Raw genomic sequence first — 20,518 nt, 5'->3', positions numbered from 1 at the left:
GCTTGGTAAGGATTGTATATTTTTACGTGCGCATCAAGCAAGAAGGGTAGAAGAGGAAACAAGAAGACCACCAACTCCAAAGCCAAGAACGAAGCCTAGAATAAATTACAAAATTAACTTAATTTTATTTACCCTAGTACGTATGGATTCCAAGTAAGACGAGGAAACCTAGATTGAGATGACCAATTGATCAGAGTCTAAATCGGTTTCCTAAATTTTTTGGTTTACCTAATACCAAAAGGATAACTTAATAATTATATATATATATATATATATATATATATATTGTGTATGTGTGTGCATGTAGAAGAAGATCGACAGAAACTAAAGAGACTATACAAGAGATACCCAGAGATGAATAAGATGAAGAAATTCAGTTGCCTACGATCTTCAAACGCTCAAACTCTCCCTCCGAAAAACGTTGTAAGAACTGACTGTGATGGTGATGTTAATGAAGAAGATAGATTTACTGAACTTCCTGTGTCAAACAATCCCTCCAACGCTCATGAAGAAATTGTTAAAGTTTCAAAGTCCAATCCATCCGACACTCCTTGGAAAGAGTACTCTTCCTCGTCATGGAAGAAGATAGAGAGTACTACTACTACTCTCGCAGGCCTCGGAGGAAAAGTTGTCCTCATTATTCCCCAGAGCAATGATGACAATAACGGAGACACAAACAGAACTGTTTCTTCGAAAAAGCAAATTAGAAAACTGTTTAGGAGTTTTTGTAAAACTGATGATCAAGTTGAAGAGTCTTCGGATTTAAAGACTAACAATAACCTGGCGCTGGAGCCCGAGTACTGCCCTCGGATTCCTCCCGAGGAGATTTTTAAGAGGTTGAGATCGAGCGCGTTGTCCTTGCATGGGATCGAAAGTGTGGAGTTTCAGAAGCCAATTGACCATGATAGGGGAAGGGAAGCTCAAAAGAGGGAAGATCAAAAGAACATGTTGAAGAACCTTAAGCAATGGAAAAAATGCCCCAAGTGCAGTTTCACTGAACCGGCTGATTGGATGGTTTGCAGGTGCCCGAAGAGCCCGTCTATTCTGCAGAGATTTATATGTGGTCAAACTTAAAGCGCGACGCTATGATCTTAACTACTACTACGTTTGGTTATTTAGGATTTTTTTATGTTTTTTCTCATTCATTTTGGATTAATGAATGACAGCTTCAGCAGTGGCAAAAGATGTTTTGAATCAATATTCTTACAATTTGGCAATGAATTAATTAAGATAATCTTCAATTAAATCCAAGTTCCACACTTTAGTTGTTTTTAAATTTTTATGATCTCGGATTGTAATTGTTGGATACCTTTCTATCATCCATGCTTAATAAAAACTCAAGTTAAGTGAGTTGAGCAGAATTTCGTGATAAGTTCACAAGTTTTGACTTAGCTAGGATATTCTACAGGGAATTTATCTAATCTAAAAAGAGATAATTCGGACTTGGGTGTAAATAAGAGACGACACTGCTTTAGCCAACTTGGCAAGTTATAAATCTACATTTTTGATACAAATTTGCTTCGTATGGATGATTTACAAGTTTGAATACTATTCCTATATATAACAAGACAACAACTATATCGAATAAATTAAATAGTACAAACAAATCAACAGATCAGCCAAGAAGCTATTCTTAATTGTTGACACTTAACAGCAGTAGCTTTGTTTCTTGACTTGGTCCCGATTATTAGGATTCATTATATTGATTCCAGCGGTAAGAATCGTAAGATATATTCTGGAAAGGAGAGTACAACAACCAAAAATTAGGATCATAGATTTAATAAATTAACTATAATAAATCGATTACAATGAACTTATTTGTGAAAGAAGAATTTGCGTGTGTACAAGAATGCCTTCTACTCTCTCCAAATTATATGTATATGCTATGAATAAGGTTTATCATATATTAGAACGCTTATTGTGAGAGCATGGACAATTATATAGTCACTATGATTCTCTTTTGTTTTAATTAAAACAACACAGTCACTTCTACAGTTCTACTCCAGTCCAGCATTGCCATAGTTAATACATTGAAGAAAGAAAAAAAAAAAATTAAAGATACACTATGTAGAAATTAGGGTTTCCCTAAAACCACCTATTATAGTTAATTGCCGTAATTAGTTAATCAAAGTTAAGCCTATATTATTCTTCCATCCCTAGTCTAAAATTTTTGAAGTAGAGAAAATACGCATGACAAAGTACGGAAGTACATGATCAACAAATGATGAGTTTTAAAGGATTTTTTTACGAAGATTTTTATAGAGTTACATCCATGCTTAAAATAGAATCTAAATAAAAAATTGGCAAGCTTTTTTGTTTGGGTGGTATTTACGCAAAAGCTCGTGAAACACATTTTTCTAGTTAACATTAGGATTGATTAATTCAGGTAGGAATTGAATTATCAAATGAGTTGAATAATATGGTTGTGGCAAATTATTTATTTGTAACAAATTAGCAAGCGTTGGATTGACATGAATGCATGTGTTCGGCTGCGTCTCGTAATTCTTATATCCTCCTTGCTTTCTCATTGTTTGTTGTTGTCAGCCCTTAGTGGCTTTCCTTGTACTTTTGGCTTCTTGCCCTGGCTAATGAATTTCCAGTTACCTCAAAAAAAAAAAAAAAAAAAAAGCAATGATTTCAGAGCATATTTGTGTATTATTAAAGTTGGTAGGTCGTTCGTAGAAGAAAAAAAGCATATGGTTTGGTTAATAACAGAGCATATGGTATATACTCAAGCCTGCCTCAGCCATACGGCATATGCTGCCTCACAACTTCACTACCACTGCCCACCGCCCACCAAAATTGTTTTGGCATTATCAAGTTTTTGCTTGTGATGGCAATTTGTGATGGCAACTAGTAGTACAAAAACTATTTGCGAGACGAAATAAGGGATATGTCGCACAATACAGAGCGACGAAAATTTTCTTCGCTCAAGAGGCCTTTGCTTGACAACAGCAAATATTCGTCGCACGAAGGCGGAGGAAAAATGTAGGCTGATGCAGATTTGGCGCCAAAATCTTGTTTGACGAAGATTTTCCTACAGGCAAGGGAGAGTTAACACCTTGTGGTCGTGGTATGAATGTTAACACAACGAGAGTGTATATTAGGATAAAACTTTTTCAGTGTCTCATTGTCATAAGTTTTTTTTATGTTATACCTTGTATATTTTTGTTTTCAAATTACAAAATAATTACGCTAACTTAATCTAAATTATAAGGACATAACTTGAATGCGTATAGGGTGAAGCACAATGTTATCTAGTCAACTTGCTAAAATCATGAAGCACAATGTTATCTAGTCAACTTGCTAAAATCATGTTGTCCTCTTATATCATGTACCGATATAAATTGATAACACTCCAACAATTTTAAATTTTAACTTTATAGAATATGACAATAACAATTGTGCTATTCATATCCAAAAATTGCTCCAATCAAACTACCTTGCAAATACGGAGACTTTGAACACATGGAAATCCCACCAAACCAAGGCATCAATAATTGAACAGAGCATTGAATTATGAAGCACATTTTTATCTTGAGAGTTTCAAGCCTACGGTACTATTCATTTTAACGAAAAATCATATTTTTATATTAAAAAGTCAATTCTGGTACTATTCACTTTATCCTTTATTTTGTCCTTATCATTAAAACTCAAAGTTTTCAAACTATTTTCATTAGTTTTCCTATTTTTATTTTGTTCATATTACTCTCTCGTTTTTAAATAAAATTTACTTGTATTTGTAAGTTTGTTCTGAAAGGACTTCTTAAGTCCTAACGATGATGTTTGTATATGTACTATGTAGAATGTGTACTCAACTCATGTAAGTGCAATATGCTAATGTCAACAGAAAAATAATATGAAGACTCTTAAAGTGAGATTCTATATAAATTTTTTGTTATTTTACAATTTAATGTCATTTTCTACATTAATATTATGAGTTAACAAAAAATTTATAAAAAATTTCACTTTAAAAAATTCTCGTTAGCATATACTAATGTGAACGGTGATGCTAATCAATTTCAATTATTTATAGAAGAGTGACAGATGATAAATAAAGTGACAAGAAGTCGTGGGTGCAACTGCTTCCAGGACGAAATCCGAGTGGTTTAATTTCATGACTGCACTTCACATCAACCTGTCGATCGCCCGATCGTTCTCAGCCATCAGCAAAATATATATTTTTCCGACCAAGAAAAAAGCAATGTGTGTATAGTATATGAAAACAAATAGATCAATAAAATTTGATGTATTTCACAATCTTTAATTTCTGGTACGGCAATTGAAGTCAAAGCGGGATGAGAATCCCATCCGGATCCAAATGGTGGGAATCCAAGAGATCCTCACATCTTAGCCGTTCATCGTATATCGTACGGTTAATTTTCGTCAGGTATTATTTATGTTTAATTTTAAATAATAAAATTCAAATGATTTATGATCACACGATATACGATGAATGGTTAAAATATGAGGATCCTTACGATCTCTACCATTTGGATCTGAATGGGATTCTCATCCGTCAAAGCCAATGGAGCTTTCTCGTTCTGCAGTCCGTGAGTGACTCGTTCCTTTCATAACATATGAGATGTGAACTTGTTACTTGTTTACAGTGCTTTCCCTTAACCGCATTACGCGGGTTAGGGTTAGGGTTATAGTTCACCGGTTGTTTAGAAAGATGACAAGATCCAAGTAGTAACCAAAGGAGATCAAATCAAGTAATAATTTTGAGCAAGAGATTTCTACCCCAATTGGTTTTGAGTTTTTGATTTTGCTTTTGATGTCCCGAGTTTGATTCTTTCCTTACACAGGATTGCTTATCAAATCAAATAAAAAAATAATATATCGAGGTGACTCAGTGGTTAGAGACGAATTACAGACCCTATTTTACACGACACATCCTGAGTTCGATTGCTAGCGCTCGTGAATCACACGATAGGGGGCATTGGCCAGTGAGTGTGAGTTTTCATGATTTGATATTCATATTCCGCTATTCCTATCTAAACTCTTGGTTAACAAAATATTCCGGAAGGGTTGATTGCCATGACGAAACCACTGGTTGATCTTTTTTTTTTTTTTTTTTTAAAGGAAAAAAAAAACGCTGTTAAACACAATGGTGACATGAGAATAATTGGCAATTAAGCTAATGACACACGTTAATTATGGTTAACAAGGTTAATTAACTTCAATAATTGGTACTTATGTTGTCGGCTGATAAAAGCCTAAAAGGAATTAAGTAGAAACCAAGAACAGCTGAAATTGGCAACAAATTTTAATGAAAGATTAGCAAAAATTAGCAACTAATTACATGAAATTTATCGTAATAAATTAACAATAAAAACTATACGTTTTTTTTTTTTAAACAGAAAATGACTAGACTAAGTCTTACACAGAGCTAGCCATAATAACATTGTTCAAATTCATTTTTTTAACAAGAATTGAATTTCTCACTTACAAGTAAAGAAGAGTACCTAGAAACAAATTATAATGAAAGATTAGCAAAAATTAGAAACTAATTTCATGAAATTTATCATAATAAATTAACAATAAAAACTATACGTTTTTTTTTCAACAGAAAATGAGTAGACTAAGTCTTACATAGGGCTAGCCATAACAACGTGATTCAAATTTTTTTTTAACGAGAATTGAATTTCTCACTTACGAATGAAAAAGAATACCACTGGATCATAATTTCAAGTAGCGACCTTTTTCAAAACATTAAATAAATGTGTGGACCGTCTGACCTGGGAACCCAAGGTTGTGGCCTCCTTTTAGTCCGTGTGAGATCTCCTACCCTTTTCTCACGTTTCTTCTCACAGAAAAATACCAAATCACACCAAAAATAAAACAAAACAAAACAAAATAATATATAAAACATGAGTAGCAATAATTAGGTCTCTGTTCCTTTTCGTCTTAAATTTCCACAGCGCTGTGGTGTTTCAGGCTTTCATCTCTCGACGCCCCTTTCTTCTCGAACCTCCCAACTATTTCTATTTTTCCACAATTTATTTTCTTTCATTTTGCGTTTGTATTTATCATCCTTCTCGCCCCCAAAATTTTCTGCTTGATATTCTCCGAGTTGCTGCTTTTCCCTTCCATATAAAGCTTCCATTTTGAAACCTCCATTTTCTCTCTCCTCTTATCTTTCGTCTCTGCGTTTTCTCTGTATATATCTATAATTATACGTATATATTCCGATTGCCTGCTTAATTTTGGCAATTGGGTTATTCGATCCCGGAAAAAATCGATTCTCTGACCCCTTTATTCGATTTGCTTGATTGAAAAGATCAGAAATTTGAACCAGGAGGAGCTCAATTTTGCTTTCCTGAAACGAGCCCAGATTTGGATTTGCGAATGGGAAGAGGAGGAGCTGGAATTGGCAAGGTCAAAGTCTGCAGCTGAAGTTTTTGATTTTTTTTGTTTTTTGTAAAAGCTGGGAATTTGATTGTAAATGTTGTATTTGAAGCAGCCAAACCCCACAATTCATACATGGGGTTCTTTAGGTGAATGAAGTTCGAGTAGTTTTTCGGTCGTACAAGATTTTGTGTGGCTTGGATTTTGGTTGTTCTGTGCATGCCATTCTGATAGAAACCCTGAGCCTGAGGCTCGGGGATCTGAAAATTTCGAAGCTTGAATCGATGGCGTCCTCAGAGAATGAGTCTCTGTCTCAATTGTGTGGCGACGAAACTCGGCCTCCTCCTCAACACGTTGATATGCAGAAATTCCGGCTTTATGGGACTCGATCGGTAATGTTTTAGCTGCGTTCGATCCGTTTATGTTCAATCTGTTGTCATTTGGTGGACTGAAAATGTTTACATTGTTTAACTGTGAAGTTTCTCAAAAATGTTGTTTTTTTTGTATTGCCTCCATATGAAATCTCAAATTTGTAAATTTATGATATGTTTAGTTATTGCTGCATTTTCATCAGTTTAAATGTTAATTGTGCTTTGTGGAAACTGGGTTTCAATGCGTACTAACTTATACATTTTCATTTTCATGCCTCAGAACTTTTACATGATTGGGAGAGATAAGAGTAGAACATATTGGAGAGTGCTAAAGATTGACCGGCTGGACCCTTGTGAGCTTAACATTCGTGAAGATTCTACTACGTACACCGAAAGAGAATGTTCTGACCTGTTGAGGCGGATACATGAAGGGAACAAGGCCACCGGTGGATTGAAGTTTGTTACCACTTGTTACGGAATTGTTGGTATAAGACTTTGACATCACTTTCAATTAATGAAAAATCAAAATAATTTCACTACTCATTTTGGGTTTCTGCTTTCAGGATTTGTAAAATTTCTGGGGCCCTATTACATGCTGCTTATCACGAAAAGAAGACAAATAGGTGCCATATGTGGTCATACGGTCTATGCAATTTCCAAGAGTGAAATGATACCACTTCCAAATTCTTCTGTCCAATCCAGTACCACTAATTCTAAAAATGAAAACAGGTCTTTTGTCCATTTTGCTTGTACATGTATTTATTTAGTGGACATTGAAGGAAACAATGAATATTGCTCAGAAAAATACTGTATTTTATTCTTCTATTTGAAGGGAATTACTTTTTTATGATGTGACATTCTTCCCCTCGCTCTATAAGAATGTCATGATATGCTGGCATGGAGGTATATATGTAACTGAATTTCTGCAAATATTAGGACAGACTTGTTAAAATTTAGTGAGTACATTTTCAATCCTATTTATGGAGAAGCATTGTGTTACCAAGGTTTATGTTGTAAAATCTTTTCATATTCTTTGTTACAGTTCACCCATTTTGCTATTTTTCTTACCAAATGTTTTATTCTAAAATTTTTGTGTGGTTTCAACTGTTAATGATTTCTCTACTTCTTTGATGGCTTCAGATATAAGAAGCTCTTAAGCACAGTGGACCTTACAAAGGACTTCTTTTTCAGCTACTCATACCATGTTATGCGTAGTCTGCAAAAGAACATGTGTAAGAATGAGACAGGACATGTCCTTTATGAAACCATGTTTGTCTGGAATGAGTTCTTAACTCGGGGAATTCGGAATCACCTCCAAAATACCGTTTGGACAGTTGCATTGGTTTATGGCTTCTTTAAACAGGTTAGGTTTGAATGGTTTTTAGACAATTTGGAAAGAAACTAGTAATGCTTTATCTGGTTAGTTTAATATGTAGTGCTTTAGTGCAGGTTTCAAATATACCCGTTAAAGGGGTATTTAACTTGTTTTAACTGCAAAATTTGGTACCTTTTACTGCCCTTTGATACAAAGGTTCTCACATCTTTGGTGATTTCATTTGTGGAGTGAATGAAGTCCTGTAGAAAATTATCTGTTCAAGTAAATGTGCTTTTGTGATTTTTACCTTCGTGTTTCAAAATTTATGGCAAAACTTGAGTGCAGTCTTTCTGTCCTCTTATTGATCTTTATTTTTGGATTTTATACTGATGGATTAATGATATTGAAATGTAGGCCACTTTCTCTATATCTGGACGTGACTTCAAGCTGACCCTTATTGCAAGACGTTCGCGTCATTATGCGGGCACCAGGTGAGGGGGCATTCATACTTTGGTTCCCTTATCGAATTCCATGTTTAATATGAATGGATGCGTAGACATAGTTTGAGAGAACTGGATTGGCCTTCTGGTAATATGTTCGAACTATTGGCTACTAGGTTTGAATAATCCTGTAAGATGTAATCTGGAACCCTCTATTGCGGTACATCTGGGATATCTTCTGCTGATTATGTGGTCCATACTTTAAAGAAGATAAAGCGATGGGACTATCTTTACCATGATTGTCAAAGTTGTGATGTGATATTTTCTTCTTAGTATACCATAACTTTAGATTTCTCGAAGCTGTGTAACACGATTAAGATCTTTTACATTTTTTCATTATGTATGACTGCCTACTTGTATGTGATGTTAACATATGTATTTTTTTTTTATAGGTTCACACGCTTATTGACATGTTTATATTGTACATGCCTCACTTGTTGCTTTTACTCATGTAGGTATCTGAAACGAGGTGTTAATGAGAAGGGAAGAGTAGCTAATGACGTTGAGACAGAACAGATTGTCTGTGAGAATGTTCCTGAGGGGTTTCCTATGCAAATAAGTTCTGTTGTGCAGAACCGGGGCTCAATCCCTCTATTTTGGTCACAGGAAACCTCACGTTTAAATATCAAACCAGATATAATATGTATGTCCTTTGAATAAACTGCATCTGTGAAGATTTATTCCGTGAATTCTTGTTGCTAACTTTTGTCTCCTCCCAGTGTCAAAGAAGGACCAAAACTATGAAGCCACTAGGCTTCACTTTGAAAATCTTGTCAAGAGATATGGGAACCCCATAATTATTTTGAATCTGATCAAGGTAAATTTTGTCAGCGACAGATTCTATGTTGATGCTGTGTATCATATTAATATTCATCATTTTCTTTTTCTTGCTTTCTCAAATTGCATGTCATCGGAGAAACTAATTTTCACCTAGAGTCTTGCCTTCTGAGCCTAGTCGTAGTACATATGCTGAACTGAAATTGACATGTTCTTTTTGGTTGTCTTCTTGCCTTCTTGGTTTATGTTTCTGCTCTAATTATTTGTTTGCTTATCTTTTTTTGGGCAATCAACAGACACAGGAGAGGAGGCCTCGAGAGTCCATACTGCGTACAGAGTTTGCTAATGCAATTGATTTCATTAATAAAGACCTATCTGATGAGAACCGTCTGAGATTCCTTCACTGGGATCTCCACAAGCATTCCCGGAGGTATAGCTTCTGGTTGGTTTGTAATATTTATTTTAATCATGTGGTACTCTAAATTAAATTGACTGAAAAATGTTACCATTGTTTCTCCTCCATCCAGCAAAGCTATAAATGCTTTACTACTCTTGGGCAAGGTGGCTACATATGCCTTGACACTAACTGGGTTCTTCTATTGTCAAGTTAACCCAGCACTGCGACCTGACAGTGTCATCAAGTGGCCTTCCCCTGGGTAAGTTGTCATCTCGTTTTGATGGTTTTCGTGCTCCAATTGCTGTTTGTCTTGTACTATAAACTTGTTCTATTGCTTGTCTGTTATAATTTCCACCATTTGTTCTGTTTAGTCATTAGAAGAAGAAAAATGCAGATATAACGGCAATTATTGTGCATTTATTGTTTTTGGTGTCCCTCACTAAATCCTTGAGAAACTTTTCTTCTTCTCTCTCTGAATTGAAAGATATTTCAACCAGTTTTCTGCTTGCTTTTATACTGGGGAACAATTTTCCATTTCCTGTTGGGCACTCTCTTTGAGAAAGTGGTTGCACTTTTTTGTTCACTACCTTCGTAAAGATTTACCCTCAAATGATAAGATAATATGATCTCATAAGAGGTTTACTGCTGTATTTTGCTCTTTAGCAAAACGCTTTGAAAGAACATTGAAAGTGTAAATGTGGAACAGGCATTTTGACAGTGGTAACTTGTCTGTTGAAATACATAATGCTAATGGTGATGAGGAAGCTAATGGTAAAGAGGATGCCGATAACATAGAGTGTAAACCAAGTGGAGGCAGAAATATTGCAAATGGTGATCATTCTGTCAAGCCATCCATGTTCCAGAATGGGGTGCTTAGAACCAACTGCATAGACTGTCTGGATCGCACAAATGTTGCTCAGTATGCATATGGGTTGGCTGCATTGGGACACCAGCTTCATGCTTTGGGAGCTATAGACAATCCAAGGATAGACCTCGATGCTCCTTTGGCTGATGACTTGATGGGATTTTACGAAAGAATGGGTGACACACTTGCACACCAGTACGGTGGTTCCGCTGCTCATAACAAGGTAAGAAGTTTGATTTCGCATGTTGATGAATTAATATGCTTTGGATCTGATGGTTGATTAGATATTGGCACTATTACGGTGGTTTCAACTCAAAATGTAAAAATCATTGGTTAATCAATGACCTTGATTTTATATTTTTATCTTTAAAACTTTTGAACTTGTAATTCTGCACAGATATTTTCTGAGAGAAGGGGTCAGTGGAGAGCAGCAACTCAGTCTCAGGAGTTCTTTAGAACTCTTCAACGGTATTACAGCAATGCTTACATGGATGCAGAGAAGCAAGATGCAATTAATGTGTAAGTTCTGCACCAAGTCTCAGTCTCGTATTTTCCTGTTGAACTGTTTTTCAACTTCAGCGTTGTAAAAAGGATAGTTCTTTCCTCTGAGCTTTTCTGCCTGCCAATAAATGTTATAACTTATTGTATTGTCGCCTGTCTTTGAAACTGTTGTGTTTTATAAGTTCCTGTTTGCCGATCCTTGCATTGATTTATGTTGGTTTTTATTACTGCATGCATATAGTGCTAGAATTGACTTTATTCCTTTAATATTTTGAGCAGATTTCTTGGGCATTTTCAACCACAAGAAGGTAAACCTGCACTGTGGGAATTGGATTCTGACCAACATTATTACTCTGGGAGGGATGAAACAAAAGATAAGGATCTAGATGGAAGGTATGTCCTAATTAAAGCCTCAAGAATTCATTATTTATGTCAGAATACATCAATTTGAGTCTCCAACTCTGTGCATCGCACAAGTCATGCTGGGATTTCCTTTAACTCGTATGCGATTGTCCTGACATTAAAGTTGCTCGGTTTGAATTTTCTATCCATGGAGGCACTGGGTGAAAACCCTGTTGGTAACTTGGCATTTCATAGAGTAAATTTAAATTCAATCGTCGTTTTGTCCCATTGTATTTTTAGCCACCGCATCAGAGGAGCCTTCGGTCCAAAATGGTTGTGAAATTGAACCTTACAATGAAATATTTGCGCTTATTTGTGCGCATACTTTAACCCTATGAATATTTTGCAATGAATTTTCACTAGTGTGATCCTTGATGAATATCTTTTCCTTAACACGTGTACCAAATAGTAATGATATATGGGCCATAACATGTGTTTGATCTTGTATTTATTGTGTAATTTTCAGCTGCTTTCTACTTATGCATGTCTCCTACAATTTGATTGCTGGACCATTTGCTCACCTGATAGCTTTTATATCTGTAGGTCCATTTTCAAAAGATGTTATTCAGATGGCAACATTCTTCGAGAAAGCAGCTCACCTATTTCATCCACACATGTTAAGCAGAAATTTACAAACCCTTGTATGCCTGATCGATCACAACAAGAAAGCAAGATTCTTTCAGAGTCATCACCTGATATATCAACTTCTGAGAGTGATATTGCATTTTCAAGGTTTTCTTACAACCCTGTCTTTATTGGTTCAGTACTTTCCTTGGTAGATGCAGCAAGCAAACTGCTGTTTGTTTGGTGCTAGCATTGTCGAAACGTGATAAAGTAATGTCTCTATTGTTAGGTAACTTATCTTAAATTGGAAACCAATCAGGAGAAGAAACTTGTCAAAGAGCACATGAGAAACTAGGAAGTCGGAAAAACGTAGTTTATTTATAGAGTATGAAATAGTTGATTTTAGAATGAATCGTGTTTTCTCTTCACTATAGCACATGATATGCCATAAATTCTTTCTCGTGTAGAATGGAAAAATCGGAACATAAAGACATATAACCAAAATGGGTATATTATAAAAGTAATATTGTGATTTGTGAAGACTGGATAATACGGTTTTTGCTATACATGTCACGATGCTTCAATGGTTTGGGTATCTCTGTAGGTACACTCCTTCAATGCCTCGCAGGCAACTTTTTGGAGAGTTTCAAAGATTCCGGTGTGAAAGTGATCATATTTACTATTCCGAACAAGGAGATTCGTACAACTTCTCAAACTTTGTTGACCTAGACTGGCTATCATCATCTGCAAATTCTTGTGAGGAGGAGCCATTTGAGAGGTACTTTTTTAATCGAGCTCTGAAGATATGCTATTCTTGTTGATCATGGAAAAGAGGTTAACAAAATTTTAAGAGGATGGAAATCCTGAAAGCCTGTTTTTTTCCTTTTATTTTTCGGGGTGGTGTATTTAACATGTATGTTGGCTGAGACTTGAGATGCAATAATTGCAGGTCGTCAGTACTTACAAACTCTCCAATTGAGGGGCAATCATCGGAGAATGTTGTTAATGGAATAATGGGGGATCCGACTCCGTCTACAAGTGAATATGGATCAAGCTTGAAGGTAAGTAACCATCTGCAATGAATATTGTCACTTAATAGTAGCCGTTTATGAAACCAATTGATTAAATTCTGCGGTGCTGTAGAATTTTGTTCCTTATATTTTTCTTCACTTCAACATATGGCACTGTTTTCATTCGTTGATATTTCTTTTTTGTTGTGGCCTTATGTTCTGTAGGGGAAGGAGCAGACAGGAACGGGGTTGTCCCTTAATAATGGGGAGAGTTCCAATGTTCTCGAGGAGTACCCCGATAGCTTTGTGAACTGGGTCAACTTCGGAGAGACGCTATGCCACTGAAGTTCTCAATCAATTTTCCTCAATAATTCGTTCCTGCCTTCATTTGGCTCGAGCATTTTCCAAAAGATGCTGATCCACGGATTAGAAGCTATTAGAGTACGTGTTAGTGATATCGGGAACAAAGGAGAAACAAAGGCAGTGGAACCGGCGTTCCACTGGCGTTCGTGAGAGGATACTATTCCTGAGGCAGGTTGGCCCGGCCCTCGGGTACGATACAGCAGTGATTTGTTCATGAAAAGAAGAAAAAAAAAGTCAATCGGAGGTTATACCAAAGTACAAATGAGTAAATAGTCAACGGTTAAGAGATTCTTTAGGAGCACTTTCTCCGTCAGTTCATGGATAATAGATTTCAATCTTGTAAATATTTTGCTCGTTGGAGCTCCACTTTAGAATTGCAGGCCGTCGATTCTTTTATTTTCTGTCGTGTTAATTCGTGGACCGGCGAAAAAACTGACATTGCCGGGTAACTGTTGCGGAATATCAGACCCTACTGTTGTAGTAGTACAACTGATGATGCAGCGATTCTTGCCTTTAAGCGCTAATTTTAGGCCTAGCCTTCCAAGACTTGGCGTTTGGCATAAAGATTCACTGTACAAATATTCATTCAATAAGTTGTCCAATTTGGCCCAATAAAAATTTCACCATTTAATTAATCCCAGTTTATGTTGAGTGCGTTTATTTCGCATTTAGAGGTTTTAAGTTCGATTCTTGCTCTATTATGTTGTATGTACAATAAAGAGCTAACAATATGGGTTTATTTGGTCTTTTGTCACGATTCCATATTCATGCTCATAAGATCAAGGCCGATGAAGCAGAGCCGGTCGAGACTGCAAAGAAACTGGGATCGAAAACCGCAAAAAGAAACGGACAGAATAGAGAGGGAGAGTCCTGTTGTGCCTCGGAAAATTTTTCCACTAACAAAATTGATAGCTTAAATAAAATTACGGTCAAGGAATACCGCCGGAGTAAGCAGCCGCCTGGTTTTCGACATAAAACTCAAGAAGTCAAACAGAGTAAAACAAAGCTACAGAAGACGGAATGAACCCACTGAGCCATAAGCACGGAGACCAGCAAATATGATGATCAACCAAGAATGGGGAAGATGCGAGCCACGTGCTCTAATGGAATGCCATCGTCAGTGTTTTTCTTCAGCTCAGGATGGTTAAATTCACTTCGAGGTAGGACAATGAGTTGACCCCTGCCTTGAACTTTCTCAAGAATCCAACCGCTATTAGCTACATGGTGCTCAAGGAACTTGTCCAGGGCTAAACCTTCGATGTTGATAGCCTATGACATAGCACAATTGATTACACGTTTTGCGGAGCACAATATACAAAATTCAGTGAACTCCCTCAACTTAGTATAGTGGTAGGGTTAAACAGTCCTAAAAACTATGCGGAGTATGTACAAATTTAAAAATATACCTCAGCAAGCACAGATTTGGGAACCCTTTGATAAGTCAAGGAAAGAACATGAATTGCATAGGCTTGGATTGCTTGCTCAAAACCTGCAACCAATTCTTCTGTAAGTCCGTGCATAACATAAACACACAACATGAAAGAAAGATGACAATCACAAAAACCAGTAGCAGGACAAAATCCATAACAGTTCCAGAAATCGAAACCATGGATCTCACGAAAGCACAAAACAAATCTATAAAGTACCTGGAACAGCTTCAACTATGTGACGATTATTGGATGCTTCATCCCAGAATTGACTGAATCGTCCAGTCTGCAAAAGGAAGAAGTAGGTTTATAAGCTATGCGTGAGTATTAAGTACCGAATCAAAGACAACAGAGACAAACATACCTCCAAGTAGTGAGATAGAACAATTAGTGTCTTGAACTGCTCCTCCATTTGCTAATAAAGAATTAGCGCAAACAAAAGAGAGAATTAGCTGAATAACCTTCGTTGGCCAAACGTTGAACAACATTCACCATCCAAAAATATCTCAAATTTTTATAATGAAATTTGTCAGGATGATAAAAGGGAGAACCAGAAACTAATGAGAGATGAATAAATGTGGAACTTGAAAACCATTCTGCAATTCTGACTCGCACATACAGAGTGCACGACCTATTTGAAACCTCAGTCACCCATGTGAATGAAAATAAAGAAATTGTAACCGAGTATGTAATAAACTGAAAGAAGGAAGCGGATGAGAGAACTATACCACTCTTTCTGGAATTAAGAAGAGACAAAGGCTGAAATCAGGAGACGGCATTGCCATCAGTGCCTGCACATCAATATAACACTCATAAACATTAAACACACTTCATATTTACAGCTAAACGAAAGGTTTCAAAGCAGCAAGATTCAATACAGACCTTGACCAAGATGCGGGACACAATTTGGGTGCTCATACGATTTGGCTCAAACTGCACTCCAAGCGGAAAAAACAACAAAGTTCAGTTTTGCTGTAAATTATAGAATCTAAAACCAACCGATTAAAAATAATTCAGCTTTGCAGTATATTACGGAATCTAAAAACACAAACCAATTTAACAGAGTTCAGATTTCCAGTAAATCATAGACTCTAAACCGAAAACCAACTAAAAAAAATCAGCTTTGCAGTGAATTATGGATTCTAAAACAAAAACCAACTAAAAAATATTCAAGACCAATTAACCATTCATCTTTGCAGGAAATTATGGATTGCAACAAAACAAAACCCAATTTAAAATTTTCACTTATGCATTAAATTCTAAATCAAAAAAAAAAAAAAAAACTCAGCTTTGCAGTAAATTACAAAACCTAAAACAAAAAACCAATCAAAAACAAAAACCCAATCTCAAATTACCTGATAGAGGCGAAGAAGGCAGAGATTGGCATCGAGACTGTAGGTTTGTGAAGAAACCTAAAACAACCAAATCACCCAGTCATTCAATCGAAACTAATCAAACCCAAGTATCGGTTTCCATCAATCAAAAGACACAGAGAGAGATATACAGACCTGCTCGTTGACGTAGTTTTCGAGATCGGGAAGGATGTCGGGGTTGTACGGATTCACGGCGAGCAGCTCCTCCACCGCGGACGCCACCTGCTGCTGCTGCTGTTGCTGCAGAACCTCTCTTCCCATTATTCGCCGATTTATTTATTTAATTATTCTGGTTTGATTATTCGAAATAATATGTTTTCTGTGAATTTTGTATCTTCGTTATCCTTCAATAGCTCTGTAAAAGTAGAGAAAACGAAAAGAGGCAGAGGAGGAGGGTTTGAGGGTTTAGGGTCCTTTCGCGTTAGCGATTGGAGTCGTGCCAAATTACTTATATACCCCTTACTTCCTTTTCGGCTTGGGAGACTCCATATATATTTGACTAAAGCCCATATATATTTGACTAAAGCCCGTAAAAGGACGTGATATCTACACATCCCATTTTACTTCTTACACATCTTTTTAATTTTCGGCCTTTAGATTGGATGAATTGAAGAAGTTCAACGCACAAAAATTATCAAGGGGTGTGTGAGAAATAAAATGGGATGTGTGGATAGCACACCCCTTGGGTAAATTGTCGTTTGACCCTCTGAACTATTACCCTAGTTGAAATTGATCCCCTGAATTATTTTTTTGGTAAATTAACCCCTGAACTATTTGAAATAAGCCAATTAACTCCTTGACGTTAGATTTCGTCCACTATTCTGTCAAATTCAAGGGCAAGTTAGTCTTTTTATCATCAATTCTTACATGTTACTTATAACTACCAATAAAATTATGACATGTGGAATGACAATGTGAAATGTTCCATTGTGTAAACGTTTGGTTTCTTTATGTTTCTTAATATGCTATAAGTTTTTGAATTATTATGTGTCCAAGTGTTATTATTTTATTGGTGGTTATAACTCATAAGTAAGAATTGACGATGAAAGACTAATTTACCTTTGAATTTGACCGTATAGTGGACGGAATCTAACGATAAGGGGTTAAATGACTAATTTTAAATAGTTCAAAGGGTTAATTTACCAAAAAAAAATAGTTCAAGGGACCAATTTCAACTAGAGTAATAGTTTTAGGGGTCAAACCACATTTTATCCTATATATTTTGGTCATGATATTTCTTTCTTTTTTTTCTTTGGTTTTCTTAGAGGTAAAAAAAAAAAAAGGAACTAGGTAAATCAAAATTTTCGTTACAAATTTATAATTTAATTCAAGTGGGAATTTGATTAATAATTGTAATTTAAATTGGTACAGTGTGGAATGTGCTATATTACTGGCGTACAAATTTTGTGCATTAATTTGGTGTGCGTAGCACCACTTAGAAAATAAACTTGAAATTTGATCAAAACCTGAAATTTTAGTTGTTTAACCGTAAATATCTTATTTTAATTCATGAATAGAATTTGATTTAGAAAAAATAACTTTAGAATTAGAATTGAGGAAAAAATTGATGCAAAAATGGAATTAAGAAAAATATATAAATCTCACGTACGCAATTTTGGGTGCACCAACTCTACTTTAGTATATCGTTTTACGAGAGGCCAAAAATATGATGTCACATTATATGATAGCGGGGTTACATGGAGAGGGGCATTAGGCCATCTCCAACCGATCTAGCCAGATGGCCATAGAGTCGAATATAGTCCCAAATAACACGAAAATCGTCTCCAACCGAGGGTTAGGCCAAAGGGTTCGTGGGCCCCACCGGGCCAAAAACACCAAATCAGGCCAACCAGCTAGCAACAGCTAGCTAACGCTAGGTGACCGTTGGATTTGATTTTTTTTTTCCATAATTAAAAAAATATATATATTAAAAAATTCTCATTTTTTCCTATAAATTCCTAAGTCATTCCTACACCATTTCTCACATAATTTTCACAATTCTTCACATTCTATTCTCTTACCTCTTCCAATAAGCTTTCCTTCAAAAAATTTCAATAATTTTCAAATGGCCGCATCTGCAATGAAAGGTAGGGCTTGGAACCGAAAAGAAGATGAAACTTTTTGCAGGGCTTATAGATGGGTCTCGGAAGATAGTGTGAGGGGGAGTTCTCAAACAAGTGAATGTGTTTGGACTCGTACGTTCAAAAAGTAATATAAGTTCTACGAATGCACCACTCCACCAAATTCTCAAAACCACGAAGGTTGTTCTTCAAGATGGAAAAAAACATCATCATCCAAGTTTGAATAAATGGCATCAAGCAATGTTAAAGGCCAAAAGCAGACATGAAAGCAGAGCCAATTACTACGACAAAGTAAGTGTTTTCACAAGTTATTTTAAATATTTAATTATATTACATTTAATTAAATATTTAATTATATTACATCTAATTTCATAAATTAATGTCCTTTAATTTTTCTAATTATATTTTCTAGGTACGCCAAGCAAAGAAATTGTATATGGAGGACTACTCGAAACCCTCTAATCATCACAGCTGTTGGGAAATTTGTAAAGGGTGGGTGTTATTTGAAGATCCACATCAAGAAAGAGTTGGTCATATGCCAGTGTTCCGAAATGCAGCCTCAAATGCAATTGGGGATGAATATGAATCTTCTACCATTCAAGAAACAAGGGTAGAAAATCCGTCTTCGGTTGAAGGTTCCATACCTAGGGCTATGAGATGAAACAAGGCCCGAAAATTGAAGGAAAAGGGCAAGGCAAATGATGATTACGCCTTTCAACAGGAAATTGTGACCTCATTGCAATTTATGGCGGAGCAAAATGACTTTGTCGAGGAAGAAAAGAACCGTAGGCTAGCCAGAGGACTCGTTTTAGCCCTCTGGCCCTTCAAGAAATTAATATTTTAATGAACAGTGCATGGTCATATTTCTTACCATCTTCAACTGAGGGTTATAGGGTCAAACATAATTTATTATTTAAAAGCTACAACTTAAATTCAAATCCAAAGGCTAAGTGACGTCAACTAGGCATTGGATTTGAATTTTTGTTGGGCTATAAATAGGATGGATATTGGACTATAATTCACACACCTTTGAATTCAATCTATTTCAATTCAATCTCTTTCAATTCAAGTTTGCAATGAATTCCAACTTTAGATCCTCTTCGGATTCCAACTGGTGGTCCTCATCCAATTCGAAATTCCAACGTTTAAGTTTCATGTTGTTAAATGTTTTATTTTTATGTTGTTTAATGTTATTTAATGTTGTTTAATATTGTTTAATGTTGTTTAATGTTACTTAATGTTATTAATGTTTAATGGTTTAGGAAGTTATGGGGGATAAAAAAATTTTACAATTTTTAAAACAAATTTTGTAAAAAATATTTAAAAAAAATAACGACTAGCTGACGTCAGCAGCTAGCCGTTGCAATTTGAATTTCAACCCGGCTCGAGGCTGGCTGGCTGGCTAGTTTGGCCCGGCCGATTGACCCTTTAGCCCTTTTTTGTCCAATGTGACCTACGAGTCCTTTGGCCTGGCCCTCGGTTGAAGACCATTTTCGGGCTATTTTCAGCCTTCTGGACCCTTCGGTTGGAGATAGCCTTAGTGTGTGAGGGATACCCTCCTATATTTAAAAAAAGGAAAACTAATGAAAATGGCTTGAAAACTTTGAGTTTTAACGATAAGGACAAAATAAAGGGTAAAGTGAATAGTACCATGTTTGACTTTTTAGTGTAAAAATGTGGTTTTTCGTTAAAGTGAACAGTACCGTGGGCTTTTCGTTAAAACTCCCTTTAAAAAATTGTAAATGTGAGGAATTGGTTGTTTCCAAATGGATATCTGGAAAGAAAAAAAAAAAAAAAAAAAGAAAAAAAGCCCCTTTTTATCTGATTGGAATGTTCAAAAAGGAATTACAAACTATTTAAACGCAAAAAAGGGTTGAAGTTTTACATCCCAAATACTGCAAGACGGTTGAAGAGCGTTTATATTTATACCCGAAATCATTATTAAGTTTAAGGATTAAAGAAATTAATGTGAGAGTTTAAAGATTAAAATTAGGGATAAAGTTTAAGGATCATTGCTACAATCAAGCCTAAAACAATGTAATTTTGAGGAATTGGTTGTTTCCAAAGAACTGGACTTGGCTGCTGAAGAATTCAGCAGCAGGTATTGCTTACAACCAATTCCGACTGAACACATGTCCAAGTTTTGATTTACACGTATCCAGTCGGAATTGGTTGTAAGCAGGACTTACTGCTGAATTATTCAGCAGCCAAGTCTTTTCTG

General features: G+C 35.9%; 2 protein-coding genes across 3 annotated transcripts; one reads left to right on the top strand and one right to left on the bottom strand.

Moving 5' to 3' along the window:
• Positions 1 to 5,940: 5,940 nt before the first annotated feature.
• Positions 5,941 to 14,051, top strand: LOC103950228 (phosphoinositide phosphatase SAC3). Of its 2 annotated transcripts, XM_009361413.3 has the most exons (17): positions 5,941 to 6,381; positions 6,467 to 6,743; positions 7,003 to 7,207; positions 7,286 to 7,451; positions 7,863 to 8,085; positions 8,452 to 8,528; positions 8,993 to 9,180; positions 9,257 to 9,354; positions 9,611 to 9,744; positions 9,842 to 9,970; positions 10,418 to 10,799; positions 10,974 to 11,095; positions 11,357 to 11,470; positions 12,023 to 12,211; positions 12,648 to 12,821; positions 12,993 to 13,104; positions 13,279 to 14,051. In XM_009361413.3, exons 2-17 carry the CDS (start codon positions 6,636 to 6,638, stop codon positions 13,396 to 13,398), a joined length of 2,541 nt encoding a protein of 846 aa, XP_009359688.1. In that variant the 5' UTR covers positions 5,941 to 6,381; positions 6,467 to 6,635; the 3' UTR covers positions 13,399 to 14,051. The 2 variants fall into 2 exon arrangements, with proteins under 2 accessions (XP_009359688.1, XP_048443683.1); XM_048587726.1 differs by having other exon boundaries at positions 5,941 to 6,743.
• Positions 14,052 to 14,292: 241 nt separating this feature from the next.
• Positions 14,293 to 16,524, bottom strand: LOC103950229 (eukaryotic translation initiation factor 3 subunit K-like). The gene is made up of 8 exons (XM_009361415.3): positions 16,352 to 16,524; positions 16,199 to 16,255; positions 15,726 to 15,776; positions 15,572 to 15,634; positions 15,208 to 15,258; positions 15,063 to 15,129; positions 14,823 to 14,905; positions 14,293 to 14,685 (listed from the first exon to the last, which is right to left on the bottom strand). The coding sequence occupies exons 1-8, from the start codon at positions 16,475 to 16,477 to the stop codon at positions 14,482 to 14,484; spliced, it is 702 nt and encodes a 233-aa protein (XP_009359690.1). The 5' UTR covers positions 16,478 to 16,524; the 3' UTR covers positions 14,293 to 14,481.
• Between the last annotated feature and the right edge of the window lie 3,994 nt (positions 16,525 to 20,518).

This window comes from the organism of the source record quoted next, unplaced genomic scaffold (genome assembly GCF_019419815.1).
Source record: "Pyrus x bretschneideri cultivar Hongxiangsu unplaced genomic scaffold, Pyrus_bretschneideri_v1 Contig1, whole genome shotgun sequence".
Classification (NCBI taxonomy): domain Eukaryota; kingdom Viridiplantae; phylum Streptophyta; class Magnoliopsida; order Rosales; family Rosaceae; genus Pyrus; species Pyrus x bretschneideri.
This window is presented reverse-complemented; position numbering and strand designations above follow the sequence as displayed.

What these genes read in the sequence shown, in the direction of transcription:
- LOC103950228 (XM_009361413.3), top strand. Translation starts at nt 6,636, where the DNA reads ATGGCGTCCTCAGAGAATGAGTCTCTGTCTCAATTGTGTGGCGACGAA. An exon ending in TATCAAACCAGATATAATAT is followed by an intron (nt 9,181 to 9,256) that starts GTATGTCCTTTG and finishes GTCTCCTCCCAG; the next exon opens with TGTCAAAGAAGGACCAAAAC. An exon ending in GATAAGGATCTAGATGGAAG is followed by an intron (nt 11,471 to 12,022) that starts GTATGTCCTAAT and finishes TTATATCTGTAG; the next exon opens with GTCCATTTTCAAAAGATGTT.
- LOC103950229 (XM_009361415.3), bottom strand. Translation starts at nt 16,477, where the DNA reads ATGGGAAGAGAGGTTCTGCAGCAACAGCAGCAGCAGCAGGTGGCGTCC. An exon ending in TTCTATCTCACTACTTGGAG is followed by an intron (nt 15,130 to 15,207) that starts GTATGTTTGTCT and finishes TTCCTTTTGCAG; the next exon opens with ACTGGACGATTCAGTCAATT. An exon ending in CATAGTTGAAGCTGTTCCAG is followed by an intron (nt 14,906 to 15,062) that starts GTACTTTATAGA and finishes AATTGGTTGCAG; the next exon opens with GTTTTGAGCAAGCAATCCAA.